The 19,866-nt window shown below is 58.7% G+C and overlaps 1 protein-coding gene across 1 annotated transcript; it reads right to left on the bottom strand.

Annotated features, from left to right (window-relative positions):
* Positions 1 to 4,458: 4,458 nt before the first annotated feature.
* Positions 4,459 to 16,302, bottom strand: LOC139001528 (tumor necrosis factor receptor superfamily member 14-like). The gene is made up of 7 exons (XM_070403049.1): positions 16,165 to 16,302; positions 8,656 to 8,758; positions 7,131 to 7,238; positions 6,630 to 6,755; positions 5,701 to 5,856; positions 5,520 to 5,610; positions 4,459 to 4,705 (listed from the first exon to the last, which is right to left on the bottom strand). The coding sequence occupies exons 1-7, from the start codon at positions 16,300 to 16,302 to the stop codon at positions 4,459 to 4,461; spliced, it is 969 nt and encodes a 322-aa protein (XP_070259150.1).
* Between the last annotated feature and the right edge of the window lie 3,564 nt (positions 16,303 to 19,866).

Raw genomic sequence — 19,866 nt, 5'->3', positions numbered from 1 at the left:
CAGCGGCCCTGTTTTCGGAGGCAGGTTCTCAGACAGGGTCCCCTGGCGGACTACCCTGGCCTGGAGGGAAGAGACCTAGAGGGGAGCCCTCAGGAGGCTCCAGTCACCCCAAGTCCCACAGAACTGGGGGGTGTCACAGACCTTGGCAGCCACCTCAGGCCTGGTTTCCCCAGGGCAGTGCGGGTCGCTCGGGCGGTGGCACCTGCAAAGGCACAACTGGCTGGTCCGGGTCCCGCTCCTCAGTGCAGACTCACCCTAGTGCCTGCCCCAGCCTCCGAGGCTGCACAGACCAGTCCCAGAATCAGGCCTCACCCCACTCACCAGGGGCTGGGGGCGGGAGGGGGGCACAGAACGGCCAGGCCAGCAGCCAGCTGGGCCCCAGGAGCCCCGCACAGCCAGGAGCAGGGCCGGCCAGTGCACACAGCCAGGGGGGCTGGCCAGCTGGGGACCCCGCAGAGGCTCTGGGAGTATGGACAGGGCCCCAGGCTGGGTAAGCCCAGGGATCTGGCTCTGCTGGTGCCACCACCCGGGAGGGGCAGCCCGCCTGTGGCACAGACTCTGGAGGTGGCTGGGAGGGCCCCTGACTGGAGATCCAGGATCAGAACTCCCTCTGCAGCCATTAGTGGGAGGTCCTGGGTGAGAAATCTGACCCACAGCTCACAACAGACAGCACCGGGAGAGGGTAGAAGACTGGCCAAGACAGATGGATGGATGGATAATTGAATGAAAGGGTGAGTGAATGGAAGGATGAAGGAATGAGAGAGTGAATAAGTGAATGAGTGAGTAAATGGATGGATGGATGGATGGATGGATGGATGGATGGATGAGTGAATGGATGAATGGGTGAATAGGTAGATGAGGGAGTGAGTGGATGCATGAAGAAATGAGTGAGTGAATGGATGAAGGAATGAGTGAGTGAGTGAATGGATGGGTGAATGGATGAATGAGGAAGTGAGTGGATGCATGAAGAAATGAGTGAGTGAGTGAATAGATGAAGGAATGAGTGAGTGAGTGGATGGATGAGTGAGTGGGTGAATGGATGAGTGAATGAATGATACATGAGGACAGTTCTTCCTTCCAGTGCAGTGGTGTTGTTCAGAGGAGAAAATCAATTGATCAATGCAGGTGAGAAATGGAATGTGCTCATAGGCTAAAGCAGTGGTTCTCAACCTCCTGGCCCTTTAAATACAGTTCCTCATGTTGTGACCCAACCATAAAATTATTTTCGTTGCTACTTCATAACTGTAATGTTGCTACTGTTATGAATCGTCATGTAAGTATCTGATATGCAGGATGGTCTTAGGCGACCCCTGTGAAAAGATTGTTTGACTGCCAAAGGGGTGGCTACCCACAGGTTGAGAACCACTGGGCTAAAGTCTCTCCCCAAACACTCTCAACTACATGCCGCCTCCTACATCTCCCCCTTTCTTGTTTTTAAGCTACTATAATAAAAGCAAACTTGAACATAACTCTGACCATTAAAACAATAACAAAACAATGCTAAAACAACACAGTAATAAGAGGGAAATCAAACTACAGACATGTTTAACATTTTTAAAACTTGAACATCAAGAACAAAACTCTATTCAAACAATAACACACCATGCCAATGTGACACAGTGATAAGAGAGAAATCAAACTACAGATGTGTTCACATTTTCAGCTACTAAATAAACGTTTCTTTTGCTGCTGGTGTATATTTACTCGCAGTCCTTGGACTTGGCTACCCAAGACTTTACAGAAGACTGGCAGCTCACCAAGGCTAGTCAGCACTCGGTCCCTTGCGTAGTCCTTGTTGTCTTTTTCCGCATCGCTATCATTGGGGCAACTCACAGTCTTTTGAACAAAAGGACAAGGAGCTTCTCTGGGTCCAGTGCACCTCCTCCAGCCGCTGGTGCCACTTCTCTGTCTCCTCGAGGAGGAGGCCCCACAGCTGCTGCAGGTCGGCGAGCCTCTGTGGGATGGTCTCGGCATTCAGGCTGCTGCTGTCAATGAAAATGCTCTAGCTCCTCTTGACGATGTCCTCGATGCAAAGATGTCGTCGATGCGAGGCTGGTGCTGTCAGATTTCCTTCTGGAGGGTCTGATTTTTCTTTATAGTCCTCAGATTTGGACAGTCTGAACTTCCCGTGTTTTACACCAAACTTCGCTCCTTCCCTTACTTTCTGCTTTCTGCACGTGCTTCACTGGAGCATCCTCTCACCTTGCAGTTACAGTTCCCCTGTGCTCAGGCCCCACACTGGGCGCCACATGTGCCGCACCAGCCAGGGGTGAACCTGAGGAGGGCGGTGAAGGATCGAAGAAAAGACAGACAAGAGAATACAGCTGGGGCTCGGTGGATCTCCCGTGCCTGGATGAGGACACAAAAGACCCAGCCTGCAAGCTAATGCTTTATGTTATAGTCTCATTAAAACAAGGATAGATTAACACATAAACAAATGTTCTTGTCTTGGCAACACTTGCTGCACCTCCCACAGCCCATTAGCCACTTAGGAAGGAATTAGGGAGGGCTACAAGGTCAGGCTTAATTATGCTACGAGAGCTCTGCCCTCAGGCTGGGACTTGTTTGTGGTCCTGCCACAGGTCAGCCAGAGGCTTGACCATAGAGCTGCTCTCTACAGCTTCCAAGACTGTGAGTCGTGTGATGCGCAGACATGACCACCGTCCCAGTCCCAGCCCCAGAAGGTGCCTGAGGGCCCATCCTACAATTGAGCAGCTGAGCTCAGGGCCCGGGGTGGCAGGTGGGGGGCAAGAGCGTCCTGGGCCAGGGCCTCACACGCTGGGTCAGGAGTGGGGAGGTCAGGCACCTCAGGAGCCCGGTGGGGAGACGCGGGTGGTCCCAACCTGTGCTGACCCACATTCTGCGTGGTTCAGGTTCAGGATCGGGAGAAGGGCCGCGCACCAATGACAGGGAGAAGACAAGAAATAATAATTTGGAAATATTGGGGGCCTGGCGGGAAGCCCAATCCAGGGGGAAGGACTTCCACTCGTGCTCAGGCCTTGCCAACCTTTTTTTCAGTTTTGAATACAAATCTAGCTCTTAGTCAGGCAGGTAATTGCGATAACAGACAGACTCTATTAAAGGTCAGGAAATATTAGAAAGATTTTCTCTGAGACTATTTGGTCAGGAAATTGCTTGAGCCCCCACTGTCTGCACTAAACAATTGGTGCATAGCTCTGGCCCTGCCAGGGCTTCAGGTTCACCGTGTTCCGAGATCCTTGATTACACTCCACTGATAATGAAGACAATGGATGGCTCCCCACACCACAGCCCCCGGCACAGCAGGTGGGCTCCTCCTCAGCCAGGTGTGGGCTGGCCTCCAGGGGTGGGGACTGCAGCTCCCCTGACCACGTATGTCGTCTTTGGGGGCCTGGCCGCTGCCCGCACCCTCGCGGAGATGGCTCAGGCTGTGCATCCCACAGCCAAGTGTCAGGTGGCGGGTCCCTCTGAGGGAACACGGATGCTGTCTCCTCCAGGGACTCCGTGGTGATGGCTGGCTGAACCCGGGAGGCCTGCAGGTCCCGACTCTTGTTCCTTTCTGCCGGCTCCCCTGTCCCCTGCGTGGGACACTCGGCGTGAAGACCAGGGGACGCTCCCGCCTGGCCCAGGATGCTGGGGGTCAGCCACCCCCAAGGGCAGGAGCGGGGCCTCCATCCACAACGTAGCACAGCGTCCACGGAGGACTCAGCCCCGCAGGGACCTGCTCCCCGCCATCTCCCGCCCCCCAGCCAGCAGCCTCACCACCGGGGTGCGGACAAGCAGCAATCTCCAAGGTATGCTTCGGGCAAGTTCTGCAAAACAGAGACGCCCCGTCAGGAAGGGGCTGCCCGGCCAGGGACCAGGGGGCCTGCTGCTCACGGGGAACCTCCCAGAGACCGACCCGCTCAGAGGCAGCAAGACCCAAGCACGGGCTCCTGGTCGGCCTGTCCCTGGGGCCGGGAGACGGGGAAGGACCCGGACCCTGCCACCTCCCCTGCTGCCATCCCGGCCCCACCTCAGCCCCGTGGACCGTCCACAGGGAGGGCTGAGCCCCCCCAGGGGAGCGGCTGCCAGGAGCCGGGAGGAGGGACCCTCCCCCACCCTCGCTCCTCAGAGCCGGGCCCTGGGCCTGGCACCTGCTGGGTGAGGACAGGGTGCGGCCTCGCCCACAGCCCTGAGCCTCTCTCTGCAGAGGGGCTCCCAAACCCCCCTGCCTAGGGCACACAGAGTGCATGACGGAGGGGAGGCTGACGGGTCCTCTCTCTGCTCAGGGCCCCCCCCTCGGGCTCCGACACGCAGAGCGCCCTGGGCAGGGACAGGGGAGGGAGGCATGACGGGGCCTCCCGCTGCTCTCGGCTCCCTGTGCTCCTCCGTCCGCTGAGGGCAGGTGGGAGCTCGGGCCCTGGTGCTGCGTGGACACCGGGGGCACCAGGCTCCTCAGACAGGAAGTCCCGCCCCCGGGCACCCCAGGCCGCCTCTCTATTTGGGGGACAGAGCCAGAGAGGTGTCTGGGATGAGAGAGCTGGGACCTGAGCCCTGATGGAACCAGGAGCTACGGCTACCACGTGACGTTCTGTCCCTGATGGACATGAGCACAAGGGGCACAGAAATGACAACGATGACGAGGATGACGCTGACGACGATGATGACGGGGCCCCAGGGGGAGCATGTCACGTCTGAGCTGCTGGTCCCAGGCGTTGCTTCCCAGGCGAGTGGGCCACTGCATCTGGGGGAGGAGGGGGCCCGTGGGCAGCGGGCAGGGGCACCTGGGTCCCTGGCTCTCACCCCGACCCCGAGCGTCCCCTGCACAGCCTGGCGTACAGAGGGGAAGGCTGCTGCCAGGGGTGGGCCCGGGGAGGGGGGTTCTGGGGGGCACTCAGGTCTGACTCTCCCTGTCCCACAGCCACGGGGAGATGCAGGGAGGGGAGGAAGGGGCAGGACAACCAGGGGACAGGGACACTGGTCACGAGAGGGACAGCGAAGGAGATGCCAGGGGTGAGGGCAGAGCTGGTGTCACGAATGGACTGTGAAATCCAGTGCCCCAGACAGAGGGACCGACCGGGGGGGGGCGGGGGGGGCTGGACGGGGACAGGAGGGATGGGAGGATGGAGACAGAGTGACAAATGGGGGTGGGAATGGTGGAGGGTGGACACACAGGACCCAGAACCTCCGTGTGGCAGTCACACCAGAGACTAAGCAGCCAGGTCACAGCTGGAAGTGAGGGGCGTGGGCACTGGGGTTCCCGTTTCCAGGGGAGAGGACTCCTCACTCTGGAGCCTCGTGTGTGCACCCCTGACTCCGAATGGCAGGACCCCTCAGCCCTGACACCTGGGGACACCCCAGAACACGGGGTGGGTCTCTGGCCGCAGCGCCCTGAGTCCCGCATCTGGGATGTGCTGACCGGGCCCTGGGCTGAGGTGGCAGCGGTGTGGGAGCCACAGGGTCAGCGGGGTGGCTGGGGGGTCACCGTCTCCCCCAAGGGGGGGCCCTTATCTCCCAGGCGAACACTGGCAGCGCCTCCTGGGACCCGGGTCACCTACCTGGTCCAGGGCGTGCAGGCTGCCTGGGTGCCCCCCGCAGAGAAGGTGCCCGACTTGCAGTCTTCACACAGCGTGTCCTGCCACTCGGTGCCTGAGAAACGACAGTGTTGGGCAGAGGGCTCCTCGGGGTCCCCTCAGGCCGGGGTCCGGGGCCTGTGTCCTCAGGGGGAGCCGCACTCACCTGTCTCCCACACCCTCTGGCCCGGGCGGCAGACACTGTGGGGCCGGCACTGGACGCAGGCGTCCCCGTCCTGTCGCTCACAGAAGTGGCCGTGCCCGCAGCCGCACACGGTGTTGGTCCGGGTGGTGCAGTTCCATCTGGTCACCTGGCCCAGGCCTGGGACCCAGAGAATGAGCTCAGAGCAGCAGCAAGGCCTGCCAGGGCTGGGGGAGCGCCCCGTCCCGGGAGGAAACCACGCTGAGGGCTGGGCAGCGCCCGCGGGCCTGGGGAGGGCACGGGGACAGGGGTGCAGCCCCCTCTGCTCCCCCTGGACCCTGCCGACCACAGCCCAGGCTCAGCCGGAACAGAGGCCGGGAGCTGCCGGACACAGAGGCCAGTCCCAAGAGGGTTCCGAGGTACCTGGCGGCAGCAGCAGGGGCGGGGGCAGGGTCTTCTCCACAGAAAGCCAGGCCTCTTGGGGCGGCTGAGACCTCCCACCCTGAACCCCAAAGCATTGTGGCCTCCATCTTGGTCCTGTCCTTCCTCCTGGGGGCCCCAGCTCAACCGCCTGCCCTGGGCCGGGAAGAGACCCAGGGGCCAGTGCTCAGCCGGAGGAGGACCCTGGGGAGGGTGTGGGGTCCTGGGAGCCGGCACTGCAGGTGGAGGAGGCCTGGCCCCGGGGGCCCACGGGCTGTGCCACAGAAGGGGGTGCCTGCAGGGCATCGGGTGGCTGAGCCTGGAAGGCGGGTGACAGGTGCTGGGGCTGAGGCGCGGGCCCTCTCTGGGCAGAGGCAGGTGTGGCCATGGGATGAGGCTCCTTGAAGAGTCCTGGGCAGAGAGCCCCCTGGGTGACGGAGGCCCGTCCCCAGGCTGCCTGCGGGCCTGCAGTCAGTGTGGCCGGGATGGGGGCTGGGGGCTCGGCACAGCCGGCGTTGAGCTCCTGGTCTCACCTGGGTCACAGACGCGGCAGGGCAGACACTCGTGCAGGGCATTGAGGTGGGCAGTGTAGGTGCCCCGGGTGCAGGGCACACACACTATACTCCAGAGCTCCCCGCAGGCCTCCTGCACCCGGTAGCCTGCAGCCAAGCGGACACACACTCAGGGCGGGACAGCCCCCCAGGGGTCACCCCACCTGGGCTGTTCCCCAGGCCAGTGAGCCTGCTTGGCAGGAAGTGAGATCTTTCTGGAAGTTGGGGGCCTCCTGGGACACAGAGGCCTGCACCCCCTCTCCTGGCCTGAAATGGGCTGCCCACCCCCAGCCCCGCCCTGAGCAGTGCACTGAGGGTCTGGGGGGCGGGGGGAAGCTGGGGGTGCCCTCTGTGCCCAGGGCCTTCAGGCCTCCCATGAAGGGGTCCTGGGAGCAAAGAGACTCCATCCATGGAGGGGGGATGCCTGCCCTCAGCACAGCCCCGCCCCCGGCGCCCCCAGGGGCCCTGCAGAGCTGCACCCACCTGGCCTGCACTTGGGGCAGCACATGGCCCCCATCGGGAACTCCTCCTCTTTGCACCAGGGCTTCCCCAGTGTGCAGGGCGGGGCTGTCAGAAGGAGGAGGCTCAGGGCTTAAGGGAAATGGGGAGGCGTTGGAGCAGAGCAGCTGCCTGGGCCTCAGTCTGACCCTCCGGGAAATGGGCCATGCCCTGCAGGGGCCCAGGACAGGATTGTCTACTAAGGATCCTAAGAGCTTGGGTTTGGGACCTCCCTGTGTGTGACCTCTGACCCCCTGGGCTCAGGAGAGTCGGCCCCGCCCCTGGGGAGGCCAGGGCTGCTCTGACCCCACAAACTCAGCCTCGCTGCTCCCTTGCTGCACCCGGAGTCCTGGGAACCACAGGGTCAAGGCAGCAACAGCTCTGGCGGTGGTGGGGGATCTCTGGCCGGACAGTGTCACAGGCAAAGGGCTGGTGAGGGGGAGGGGGCAGAAGGGGAGGGGGAAGGGAAGGCCTGTCAGAGCTACTCCCGAGTAGTAACCACCGGCTTAGGAGCTGAGGGCTCTGGAGCTGATGGAAACGCACAGGAAGCCTCCCTCCCGACACAGACACCCAGTTCCTCCCCCAGACGGTCCGGGCGGTGGGGGAGGATTCGCCCTGAATGGGGGTGGGGTAGGGGGGGACACTGGTCCACAGAGGAGAGTCCTTGGAGGGGGTGGTCTCCTGCCTGGGCCCAGTCCCAGCGGCCAGAGCTGTGGGCAGGGCCGGCTCCCCCACCGAGCTTGGCTGCTGGGTGACCCCGTCCCTGACTCACCAGCCTCAGGACGTCAGCCGCGGGCCTCGGGCTGCAGGGGGATGGCTCCCAGCTGGGCAGAGGCTGCATGTCCACCCCAGGGACCCTCATTCCCTGACCGCTGCCTAGCGACTCCGGCCGGCAGGACAGACGGACTCATTCAGACTTCAGCTGCTGTGGCTGCTCCCAAAGAGAAACTGAATCCAAAGGGATCTCCTGGTGCAGTTTATGCCCTGCCATGTGGCCAGCACAACAGTGACAAAAGGGCCCACCCCCACCTGCAACAGCCAATCCTCATACAGGAAGACCCACACCCACGTGCGCCAGCCAATCCTCACACAGGAGGGTTCACACAGGCCTGAAGGGCTCCCTGACCAGTGGAGGGACCACAAGGGCGGGCCGGGCCCAGCTCAGCAGAGCAGTTCCACCCCCTCCCCTGTCCAGGAGCCGCCTCCCCCTACCCCTGGCGTGAGTTTCCAGTAGAAGTGGGCGCCCCCCAAAGCGCATCTCACTCCCTGTCGCTCTGCACCCCAGAGAGCTGACCTGCAGCCTCTCCCCACGCGGGCAGAGCCCTCTGAGCCTCAGTGACCTGTTTCCCCTCTGCCTGGGGGAGCTGTTTGCACCCACGCCCCCCCCCCCCCCGAGACTGGGCCTGGGCGCTCCTCATCCCCTCCCTCCAGTCCCCCTGGCCCCTTCAGCACCCACCCTCCCCTCTGCGCCCCCCCGCCCCCCCGCTCCGTTTCCCTAATGCTAGCAGACCTTGCACGCCAGGCTCTCGAGTCTCAATGTGTTTAAATGAGCGCTTGTGGCCAGGGAGGCGCCGGAAGAGGGATGCTGAGCTCCACAGGGCTGAGGGTGAGGCCTGGGAATGAGGATGTGGTTATTGACCATGATGGTCGTGGGCCTCGGGGAATTCTGGCCGGAATGGTCACAAGCTGCTTCTCCCTCTTCCTTCCTCTCTGAAATCTATCTATCTACACTAATAAAAGGGTAGTATGCTCATTAGACCGGAGACCTTCCAGGCAAAGCCATGGTGGCGAGCCGAGGCACAGGCCGTTAGGGGCGAGCAGGCCAGTAGGAAAAGGCAGTTGGGGGTGAGCAGGCTGGCAGGGGGGACAGGTGGGGGCAAGCAGGCCAGGGAGTGCAATTGGGGGCAATCAGGCTGGCGGGGGAGGCAGTTGTGGTCAAGCAGCCTGGCTGGGGGGGTAGTTGGGGGCAATCAGGCCTGCAAGGGGGGACAATTGGGGGCAATCAGGTTGGCAGGGGGGGCAGTTGGGGTTGAGCAGCCTGGCAGGGGTGGCAGTTGGGGGCAATCAGGCCTGCAAGGGGGAGCAGTTTGGGATGCCCAGGCTGGCAGGGAGGGCAGTTAGGGGTCATCAGGCCAGAGGGGGGGGACAGTTGGGGGCAAGAAGGCTGGCAGGGGGGCAGCTGGGGGTGATCAGGCCAGCAGGGGGTGCAGTTGGGGGTGATCAGGCCACCAGGCAGAGTGGTTAGGGGCAATCAGGCAGGCAGTCAGGTGAGCAGTTAGCCAGTGATCCTGGATTGTGAGAGGGATGTCCAATTGACGGTTTAGGCCTGATGGGATGGGCCTACCCCGGCAATTGGACATCCCCCAAGGGGTCCCAGATTGGAGAAGGCACAAGCCAGGCTGAGAGACACCCTTCCACCCCCTGTGCACAATTTCGTGCACTGGGCCACTAGTCCTATCTAATAATAGACAAAATGGTAATTAACCATACCTCCGAACACTTCCCATTGGCTAATCAGGGTGATATGCAAATTAACTGCCAACCAAGATGGCTGCCGGCAGCCAGGCAGCTGAAGCGAACAGGAGGCTTGCTTGCTCCAGTGATGGAGGAAGCCAAGGTTCCCCACCTGCCGCTGCCAGCCTCTGAGCTTCATTCTAAGAAACAATGTTGCAATTATAGAAGCTAAACAAACCCCAGAAACCCGCTTTCAGCCAGCCGGGCCTCAGAGCTGGAGCTGCAACAGTGTTTCAATTATAGAAGCCAAACAAACCCAGATACCTGCCTTCAGCAGCCGAGGTCTCAGAGCTGGAGCCGAGCCTCAGAGCTAAAGCCGGCTCTCAGTTCCAGTGACAGCCATAGAAGGTAAATAAATCCCAGAATAAAAAAAGAAAAGAAAAAAAGGAGAGGTTGGGAGCTTCAGTCACCCGCCAGCCTGAAAACAGCCCTCAGCCCCTCACCCAGACTGGCCAGGGACTCCAGTGGGGACCCCCACCATGAAGGGGGTGTGACCAGCTGCAAACAGCCATCATCCCCTCATCCAGGCTGGTCAGGAACCCAAGCAGGACCCCCACCCTGATCTGGGACACCCTTCAGGGCAAACCAGCTGGCCCCCACCCGTGCACCAGGTCTCTATCCTATATAGTAAAAGGGTAATATGCAAACTGACCCTAACAGCAGAAGGACTGGGAATGACTGGTCACTATGACACACACTGACCACCAGGGGGCAGATGCTCAATGCAGGAACTGCCCTCTGGTGGTCAGGCTGATGGCTGCCAGTACAGCGGTGGTAGTGGGAACCTCTCCTGCCTCCTCAGCAGCGCTAAGGATGTCCGACTGCAGCTTAGGCCTGCTCCCCACTGGCAAGTGGACATCCCCCGAGGGCTGCTGGGCTGCCAGAGGGATGTCTGATTGCCATCTTAGGCCCAATCCCCTGGGGAGCGGGCCTAAGCCAGCAGGTGGTCATCCCCTGAGGGGCCCCAGACTGCGAGAGGGCACAGGCCGGGCTGAGGGACCCTCCCCTCCCCCCGAGTGCACAAATTTTTGTGCACCGGGCCTCTAGTATGTTTAAAAGAAAGAAAGAAAGAAGAAAGAAAGAAAGAAAGAAAGAAAGAAAGAAAGAAAGAAAGAAAGAGAGAAAGGAAGAAAGAAAGAAAAGGAAAGACTCAGAGGAGAAAGCTCTGGGAAGGAGTGTCGGCATCGAGATGGACACACGCGGCCCAGCGGGACCCGGTGGTGGGGAACCAGGGGGGCCTAACCAAGGGGAGCAGGCTGCCTTCCAGGGAAACAGGTCAGATGGGAGATCATGTGAGTCAGCCACAGCCACCGAGTGTCACCAGGAAGTCCCGCCTGGGAACTCCGTGCTGGGAGACACCCACCTGGGTGCTGCGGGCCCCGGAGGCTTGACAGGAAGAGAGGCTGCTGGAGGGAAACAGCCAGTGTCATCGATGGAGCCACCCAGCCCGGACCTGCCCTGGGTCACGGGAGCCGGGCACCCACCAGGTGTCAGGACCTGGCAGCACTGAGACCAGACCGGGGCCGCGCGGAGGCCACCTGGGAACTGAGGGCACAGGCAGAGTCCAGGCGCCAGAGGGCAGGGCTGGGGCGCAGCCAGGGGGTGACGAGCAGCCTTCCAGCACAGAGGGCACTGCAGGCCCCGCTTTGGGAATCTGCCCCTAAAACCAGGTCACGGCCGGCCGGCGGGGCTCGGGGGCTGAGCGTTGGCCGATGATCCAGGAGGTCACGGTTCCATTCCCGCTCAGGGCACATGCCCAGTGTGGGGCGTGCCGGAGGCAGCCGGTCCATGAGCCTCTCTCATCACTGATGTTTCTATCTCTTCTTTCCTCTCTGAATCCAATGCAAAAATATATCTAGCCCTGGCCGGTGTGGCTCAGTGTCACCCTGATCCCGGGCACCCACCTGGGTGCAGGTGGATCCGTACCTCCGCCGGTGCGTGCAGGAGGTGGCCCGTCCAGGCGTATCTCCCCCCTATTTCCTCTCGTTCCCTCTCCTCTCCCTCCCACACCCCCTAAACCCATGGGAAAACCCTTGGGTGGGGATTTACAGAGAAAATTAAGAGAGAAAGACAGACGCCCCCTGTGAAATGAAGGGGGGCCGGGAGGTGAGCTCAGCGCAGGGAACAGACAGCACCGCCAGGGTCATGTGGGGACGGACCTGGAGGCGGCGGCCTCCGCTCTGTACGGGGGGGCATGTGGGTCGCTGTGGGGCCCTGGCATCCAGGTAGCCCTGTAGCCACCGTCACCCACAGCTCCACCAACACAGGAGGCCTCACCCTGCCTCCCAAGGCTGATGTCACACTCTGAAGCCACAGGCTGGCTGAGGCTTTGACCTTGACTTCTGCTCTGAGTCATAACAAAAGCGAGAAGTCCTCAGAAGAGTTTCTATATTCAGCAGAATTAGAAATCTACATTTTATATCCTTCTGGCGGGATACCAGAGGCCATTCCCCTAACCTTTCACTGCTGCCCAAGCCCTACCTTTGACGTGTATGTCTGCTGTCCTGAAGGCCAATGTGTTTCCAGTGAATAAAAAGCCCTGGGCCCCCAGGTTCCGGGAGCTTAGTCCCGAGAGCTAAGTCCCCGCCTGGCTCCCCAAATGCCCCCCATATTTATCTTCCCGTCCGGTGTTATTCCTTTACGCGCAGCCCCTTCCCAGATCCTGAAGAGCCCTCGCAGCAGCTCTGAGCATTTCACCCTAAGGTCTCCTCTCACTGCAGAGGCTTGGGGACCATCTCAGTGGCTGTGCAGGAAAAGCTATACATTCTGTGCTGATCAATTCTGCCGCGATGTGTGCGGTCGGATGAGAGACTGTGATCTGAGAATGAGTCGCACACACTGAGGCGTCACCTAAAAAGCATTTTGTTGGGGGAACAGTTTGCGCTGAGAGCAGCTCAGACCCTGTTTCTGGTGAGTCTCACCCACTGGTGATCCCGCCTGAGCCGTGGGGGTGGGAGGCCCAGGGCCATGCAGTTCCCTCTCTGCCCTGGAGGAGGCGCCCTCCCTGTTCATGTGGGTCTGGGCGGCCTCCTCGGTCTCACTTTATGCCGTGGGCTCTGGCTGTCGCTCATGTTGGTGCCAAATCGCCCCGAGTTGCCCCCACGACCGCCCGCCCTCAGAGGCCTGTGATGCGATCCCCTGCCCTGGGCGCTGGGAAGTCCTCAAAGCACCGACCTCCCAGGGACACTGGGCCCCGCTGACCGCACTCTGGCTCCCAGCTCCGTCCTCCATGGCCACCAGCAGGCTCCTCGGACAAGGGCTGCTGGGCCGGGCCGGGGCGTGGGGACGGGTCCTGATGTCCACGGGCGGGATTCACAGCCCAGCTCCCCTCTTCCCACTCCCTGTGCCTGAGCCCCAGGGGCCCCATGTGGTTCCACCCCCCCCTTCAGGTCCAAGGCCACCTGCCCAGCCCCCTCGGCCAGCACAGGGCCTCCTCCCGGGTCAGAGGGTGCAAGGTTGGGCAGCCGAGTCACCATCAGCCCCAGCGCCTGGACCAGTGCCCGACCCCCGTGGGTACGAGGGTCCCCGCTCCTTGTTGGGGGAAGGGGTAGGTCTGGAGGGGGTGGAGGGTCCCTCTCCCTCCTGCCCAGGGTCCCATGAAGCGGAGCCGCCCGGCTCCCTGCCCAGCGGGTCTGTAGGCGCTTGGGGAGCAGCGGCGCCAGTGCCACAGGTGGCAGCCGGGGTCCTGCTTCGCCCGCCAGAGGAGCGGCCTGTCCAAGAGGCTGGTGGAGGCTGCAGGTCCCGGAGCTGCCGGGCGCCCTGTGTGGTTGTGACCGCGGCCACCACGACAGAGTCGCTTCCGTTCCCGCCGGGAAGGTGTGGTTTCCACAGAGAGATGTGTGCGCTGCCGGCCAGTGTCACCTTTAGCGCAGCCCAGCCCAATGGCCAGAGGCAGCAGCTCCCAACAGTCCCCAGGCGCCCCCACCCCACAGGGACCCGCTCCACCCACACACAGACCCAGTGGTTAAGTTAGGGTTTTTCAAAATGCTGACACACCGAGCTCAAAAGGTTCACCGTCACTGGTATACATGATAATAAAAAATGTAAGACACAAAATTTTCAGTTGGATATCGCTTCCCAGACTGTGAGTCATGTGATGTGCAGACATGAACACCGTCCCAGTACTGTTGTGCCCAGATTACAAGATTCCCAAGAAACCACATCAGGGAGCCAATTCGATGTAAAAGCATAAGAATCTGTATTCAAGTTAACTTGAGCTCTCTATCCACCAGACCCACCGACACATCGGCTAGCCAAGTGGCCAAGAGAGAGAGAACCCCTCCCCGAGACCGGTTATATGGGGGGGGGGGTTGGAGTAAGGGAGGAGAAAGGACTGTGCTTTGCCGATTGGCCAGGCACAAGTCGATGTCCCGTTCCTGGGTGTGGCTAGCAGAGGACTAGCCCTTACCCTGGGGGAAGGTGGAGGGCGTAGCCTTCGCCCTTTCATTCCCCCCTTTGTCTTGGAACTTCCGGCTCAATCATGAGACGGACTGCTTTTCCATTCCACCGTTGCTAGAGGCTCATATTGGACATACCTTAACAAATGGTCTGGTGGAGGGGAAAGAAACTATTTTAGCTTTAGCAACTTCTATTGAAATAGGATTTTTCTTCTTAAAATTCCTCCATGGCTATCAAAAAGCCAAATTAAGATTAATTTATCTACTGTGTTTAATTTGGCCTGATGTTTGCATAAACACAACAAGAATGGTAACTGACTACCTTTGCTGGAATCTCATGGTTGAATCTTAATGTGCCCCGTAGGGCCAGGAAGCCACGCCACCCAGCTGCCATCAGGCCCGCCTGCAGTATCTGCTGAGTTAGGTGTACCCCTCACCTGTAGCAACTCCACCTGAGCCCACGCTTCAGGCTTTAAGGCCCATCTCAGTAGCCCTCCTACCCGTTGCGGTCCAGAGTGTGTGGGGGTTCCGCAGGAACGCAGAGGCATCCCTACTGCTCCCCTTCTACTCTTACCAACCGCCAGTGATGGTAGGGCATGGGCCTGACGCTCCAGCGCCAGCCATCTTCAGGGCTTCCAAGCAGGATACCAGGCTTTCTTCGTGGCATTTTTACTGGCTTCAAGTCTTTAGAGCTCAGACAGGGCTCTTTAAAACATGATACTCCAGTCAAAGTTTTCCGTTAATAAAACCACTATTAGGAACCGGTCTTATTGAATCTATGCAAAGAAACGTATTGCCATGTTAGCATTGCCAAATTTCGGAGGAATTACATAAGAAGAAAGACATACTGCTCTACTCTAAGATTTTCTGACTTTCCTTGCCAATTCCTTTTAATTGTTGGCATTAAACTTTCTTTCTATGCATAACCATGCCTCAGACCTTCTACTCTAAACAGGCTTTTTTCAGACTACCCCTGACATGGGCATGGTCACAAAGGCCTGCAAGCAGTACACAGGCTGCCAACTGTTAGCTGTCTCTCAACAGAGACCAAAACCTGATGGGCACCGTTCCCTGCCCAGGTGGGCACCTGCCCTCTTGGCAGCTAGGCACCCTTTACTTTTTGGGGTTCACCCCATATAGTTTCCTTCCAGGACAGCCAACATACATTCAAACCTGCAACAGAACTAAAGGTCAATATAACACATCAATACAATGAAACATAATATTGGCATCATGGCCGCTTCAGGCAGCCACATCTTCTGCTACTAAACATGTGATCCTATAAATTGTCCTTGTCTCTTTGGAGCCATGTCCATGAAGATGCAGGCATCATCTAAGTCTATTGTGGGGGCTCCTGGCGACAGGAGTGATCGCGAGTTATGTCACCAGCATCAGGCAGGTGGAGCACGCCGTAGCTTGAGCTTCAGTGGGTTGCGTTGATCTCTTTCGACGCTCCATTTGGTGATGAAGTCTTTTTGGACCGTGGATGGGTCCGCTGACCGGACGTGAGTGTGATGGATCCAGGTCGCAACGCCGTCTAGCAGTGGGGGTCGTTAGCACCACAGTGTAGGGACCCTTCCAACGTGGCTCAAGAGTTTCTTGATGAGGCCTTTTGACGTAGACCCAATCTCCTGGTCTGTGTCGATGAGGAGTTGGAATTGGGCTGGTCTCATAGATGGCGCGAAGGCGTGGCCAAATGTCCTCGTGTGCCCTCTGGAGCCCTCTTAAGGCCTGCCAAACATGATTTCATAGGGAGTAAAGCCCAGGGTGTAAGGGGAGTTCCTTACCCGGTAAAGGGCATGCGGTAGGAGAGCCACCCAGTCCCCGCCAGTCTCCATGGTTAATTTGGTAAGGGTCTCTTTTAGAGTTCTATTCATTCTTTCTACCTGACCTGAACTCTGGGGTCTATAAGCACAATGTAACGGCTGTCTGTGTAAACGTTAAGCCGCTTTCCAGCCCCCAGTGTCAGTGCCTTGGTGAGTGCAATGAGTTCTGCTCGCTGAGCTGATGTCCCAGGGGGCAGAGCCTCCGCCCACACAGTGTTTGTGTTGGCAACCACCGCCGCACCTGCGTACCTGCACCCGTTCCGCACGAAGCTGCTTCTATACCTGCTCCAGGATTCCCGCACAGTCATGTAGTGGGGCATCTAGGTCAGGGTCAGGTAGCAGGGTAGCAGGGTTGAGGGCCGCACTGGGAAGGAACCGCACTCTAGGGGGGTTGAGCAGCAAGCTTTGATAGTGGGTCATGCGAGCATTGCTCATCCATCTATCAGGAGGCTGTTTTAGGATCCCTTCAATGGCATGCGGGGTTGTGATCCAGATCTCCTGCCCTAGGGTCAGTTTGTCAGCATCCTTGACTAAGAGCGCGGTTGCTGCAATGATTCTTAGGCACGGTGGCCAGCCGGCGGCTACAGGATCCAGCTTTTTAGACAAATATGCTACTGGGCGACTCCAGGGGCCTAAAGCCTGGGTTAAAACCCCTTTTGCCACTCCTTTGCGCTCATCTACAAAGAGGCGAAAGGGTTTTGTAATGTCTGGTAGGCCCAGGGCTGGAGCAGCCAAAAGAGCTTTCTTTATCTGATTAATTCCAAAATCCCAACCCAGCACAGAATATCACATAGAAAATCAAAGTTCCCAGTAAACAACAGAGATGCTTATAAATATTAAATAAACATTTACACTTACACCTCTTCAGTGAACAAGTATTTTTACAGCCTTGGGCTCTTGAGCAGATAACAGGAACATCATCCAAGTCCCCTGATGGGGGCCTGACAGGAACAGATGTGGGGGCCTTTCCCACATCCCAGGACAGGATTCTTGACCTATGTCTTATTTAGATAGAAACGGTTTTTATCACAAACAAACAAACAAATCCAAAACCAAGAAAATCAAGGCCAGAAGTACCCTCTGATGTTTTAGGGGTACCAAGGAAGGAGAAGTTAGGCAGTGTCCAGCCCTTCTCACAATCCATCACCAGCGACCAGTTCCAGCTTACTGGTCTATTATTCATTTAACATTCCTTTCCTTCCATTACACCAAAGCCATGCTTTCCAGTTAAAACTTTTAGCCTTAATTTTTAGGTGACATGTAAATAATTAACATTCCTCAGATTAACAATACATTCAAATTTAACAACAAGGATACATATTTAAGCAATAAGGATAGATCAATTTACAGAAACCAGTTTTTACCTGAAATAATCGTACTTTAGAAATTAGATTACTGCTATCAGTCCCTCTTAAAGACTTTGACATAACCTTTGATTGTCCTTAGTTTAAGGAAAGCAGGGTTTTTTAGATTTAAGAGATTAGTTTAAAAATAAATCCTCGAAGCAAGCACGCTTGCAGCCCCATAAAACTCCGCCTTAAAGCTCCACCCCTGAGTAAATCAGAGGGCGGGGCCTTTGCTGTTTGAAGATGGCGGCCCCCAGGGGAGCAGCAAACCATGCGGCCACGGCTGCCAAGGCTTGGAGCCCAAAATGGTGACTGTACCAATAAGCAAAGGCATTTAGTTATCATAATAACACAATTTTTCCCAATTCAATCCGAACATTTCTTTGTCAGGTTCATCTCTGCCATTTTTAAGGCCAAAACAGTCTCGGGTTTTTATTCTGTACTTTCCCTTTACACGTGCACAGAAATCCCACATGCATTTTAAAACTTTTACATTGCTAGCTGGGGCGATCTCCATGGGAAGAGGCCAGCTCGCATCCAGAGCTGCCGCCGCCCCCGGCCTCCCGGGTGTCCGGCCCTCAGGCTCCGCGGGGGACCTTCCCCCGACCCGATGCCGACTGGGGCCTCGCTGCTCCCGCCTCCCGTGAGCGCCGCGCCGGCCCGCCCCCCGCGCTCCACCTGGCTCCACTCACTCGCCACAAGCCCGGGGCCAACGCCGGCCAATGCAGGCCGCCGCCGCCGCCTCTCCCGTCTCATCCGCGGGTCTCGACCCCGCGCACGACTCGGCCTCGGCGCGAGCCACAACCCCGGCAGGACCGGGGCGGGGAAGGGGACCCCATCGCTGCGACGGGCCCGCGACCCCAACCCTTTCGACCGTTGGCTGCGTGCAGGGCGAGGAAGCTCCCAAATGGGAAAAACCATGGCCTCGGGGTCTCTCCCAGCACCCGCCACCGACCGGGCCGGAGGCCGAGCCCCCAGGGCCGCTGCCGCAGCCGAGCCGCCTGGGCTCGCGGCGCGGCCGGGCTCCTGGGCAGCCGCGCGCCGGCTTCAGCCTCCGCATCCAGGCGCATCTTTCCTTTCCTGCAGCCCGAGGCGCAGTGATCCCCTGCCTTTAAACTTGTTAGGTTAGGTGGCTCAGGAGGCGGCGCAAGAAATAGAGTCCAGTGAATCAGAAAAGAAAGGAAAGGAAAGTTTATTCTGCGTCCCCGGGAGACCCACGTACCCCCAAAGACAGGGCACGTGGATTCACACCAACATGGAGGGGGGCGCTTTTTTTATACTGCGGTTGGGTGAGGGGTTAGGTGAGGGGCGGGGACATGAGCTGAGGTATTCAGTTGAGGAGGCTTCAGCTGCAGGGGAGTATGTGGATTCAGGGAGAAGAAGCAGGTATCTGTGTCTGGCACGTTGACTTGTGAGAAATCCCAGATCTGTGAGAAATTCCAGGGGGAGTCCATTGTCTCATCCCATGTCTGTATGTATCTGATCCTGGCTCTCTCCGACCTAACAAAACTCACATACTTTCACCAGACATTCATTCAGAGTTTAAATAATCCATCCAATTCCTAACAACTTCCCAATTTCTGAGGGAGCTCTAAAGCCTCCCGCAATCTCCTTGAACTGATCAATCACAATACCCAAAGGAGCAGTCTGAGTCCGTCCCGTCCCATAACATCCGTCCACTAAGTCCACATTAAACAAAAACACAGACAGACAAACAGGGCCCCAAAGAACAGCCTTCCACTTCCATGGAAGAGACAGACGATGGCTTACGCCAAACCGGCGGGAACTACCCACCTCGTCTCAGATTGGGGTTTTTACAGACCTTCCGCCTTTTCGGAAGCAAAATTACACCCCTACAGATACAGATGGAGGATCGAGGCATCCCCCGACTCCTCCCGCCCTTTGACCCCCTTGTGCGTCCACGGTCAATGTGGGCGATACAGATTTCAGAAGTGAGCTCACACAGAACAGATAAAGCACACAGAACAGACAAACACAATACACAGACACTTACCGCGGCCATGCAGATTCTACGAATTGGGGGAGTCCCTACATGGTCTTGGGAACCCCGGGCGAGCCCCCAAATGTTGTGCCCAGATTACAAGATTCCCAAGAAACCACATCAGGGAGCCAATTCGATGTAAAAGCATAAGAATCTGTATTCAAGTTAACTTGAGCTCTCCATCCACCAGACCCACCGACACATCGGCTAGCCAAGTGGCCAAGAGAGAGAGAACCCCTCCCCGAGACCGGTTATATAGGGGGGGGGGGTTGGAGTAAGGGAGGAGAAAGGACTGTGCTTTGCCGATTGGCCAGGCACAAGTCGATGTCCCGTTCCTGGGTGTGGCTAGCAGAGGATGTAGCCCTTACCCTGGGGGAAGGTGGAGGGCGTAGCCTTCGCCCTTTCAGCCAGGCCCCCAAGGACCAGCTACGGGGTCAGGGGAGCTGCAGAACCCCCTCCTGGAGGCCAGCCCGTACCTGGCTGAGGAGGACACCACCTGCTGTGCCGGGGGCTTAGGACCACCCGCGTCTCCCCACCGGGCTCCTGAGGTGCCTGACCTCCCCCTCCTGACCCAGCGTGTGAGGCCCTGGCCCAGGGCGCTCCTGCCCCCACCCGCCGCCCGGGCCCTGAGCTCGG

The sequence above is a fragment of the Myotis yumanensis genome, unplaced genomic scaffold, assembly GCF_028538775.1.
Source record: "Myotis yumanensis isolate MYYU_CA2020_CCGP unplaced genomic scaffold, mMyoYum1.0.hap1 SCAF_2, whole genome shotgun sequence".
Classification (NCBI taxonomy): domain Eukaryota; kingdom Metazoa; phylum Chordata; class Mammalia; order Chiroptera; family Vespertilionidae; genus Myotis; species Myotis yumanensis.
The sequence above is the reverse complement of the archived record's forward strand: the minus strand, read 5'-3'. Positions and strand labels throughout refer to the sequence as shown.

Bases quoted from the DNA above. Each gene is read 5' to 3' on its own strand.
- LOC139001528 (XM_070403049.1), bottom strand. From the start codon at position 16,302: ATGACCCACTATCAAAGCTTGCTGCTCAACCCCCCTAGAGTGCGGTTC. The intron at 5,857-6,629 runs GTGAGACCAGGA...TCTGGGTCCCAG, and splicing joins CTGCCGCGTCTGTGACCCAG to GCCTGGGCCAGGTGACCAGA. The intron at 5,611-5,700 runs GTGAGTGCGGCT...GTCGTTTCTCAG, and splicing joins CCAGAGGGTGTGGGAGACAG to GCACCGAGTGGCAGGACACG.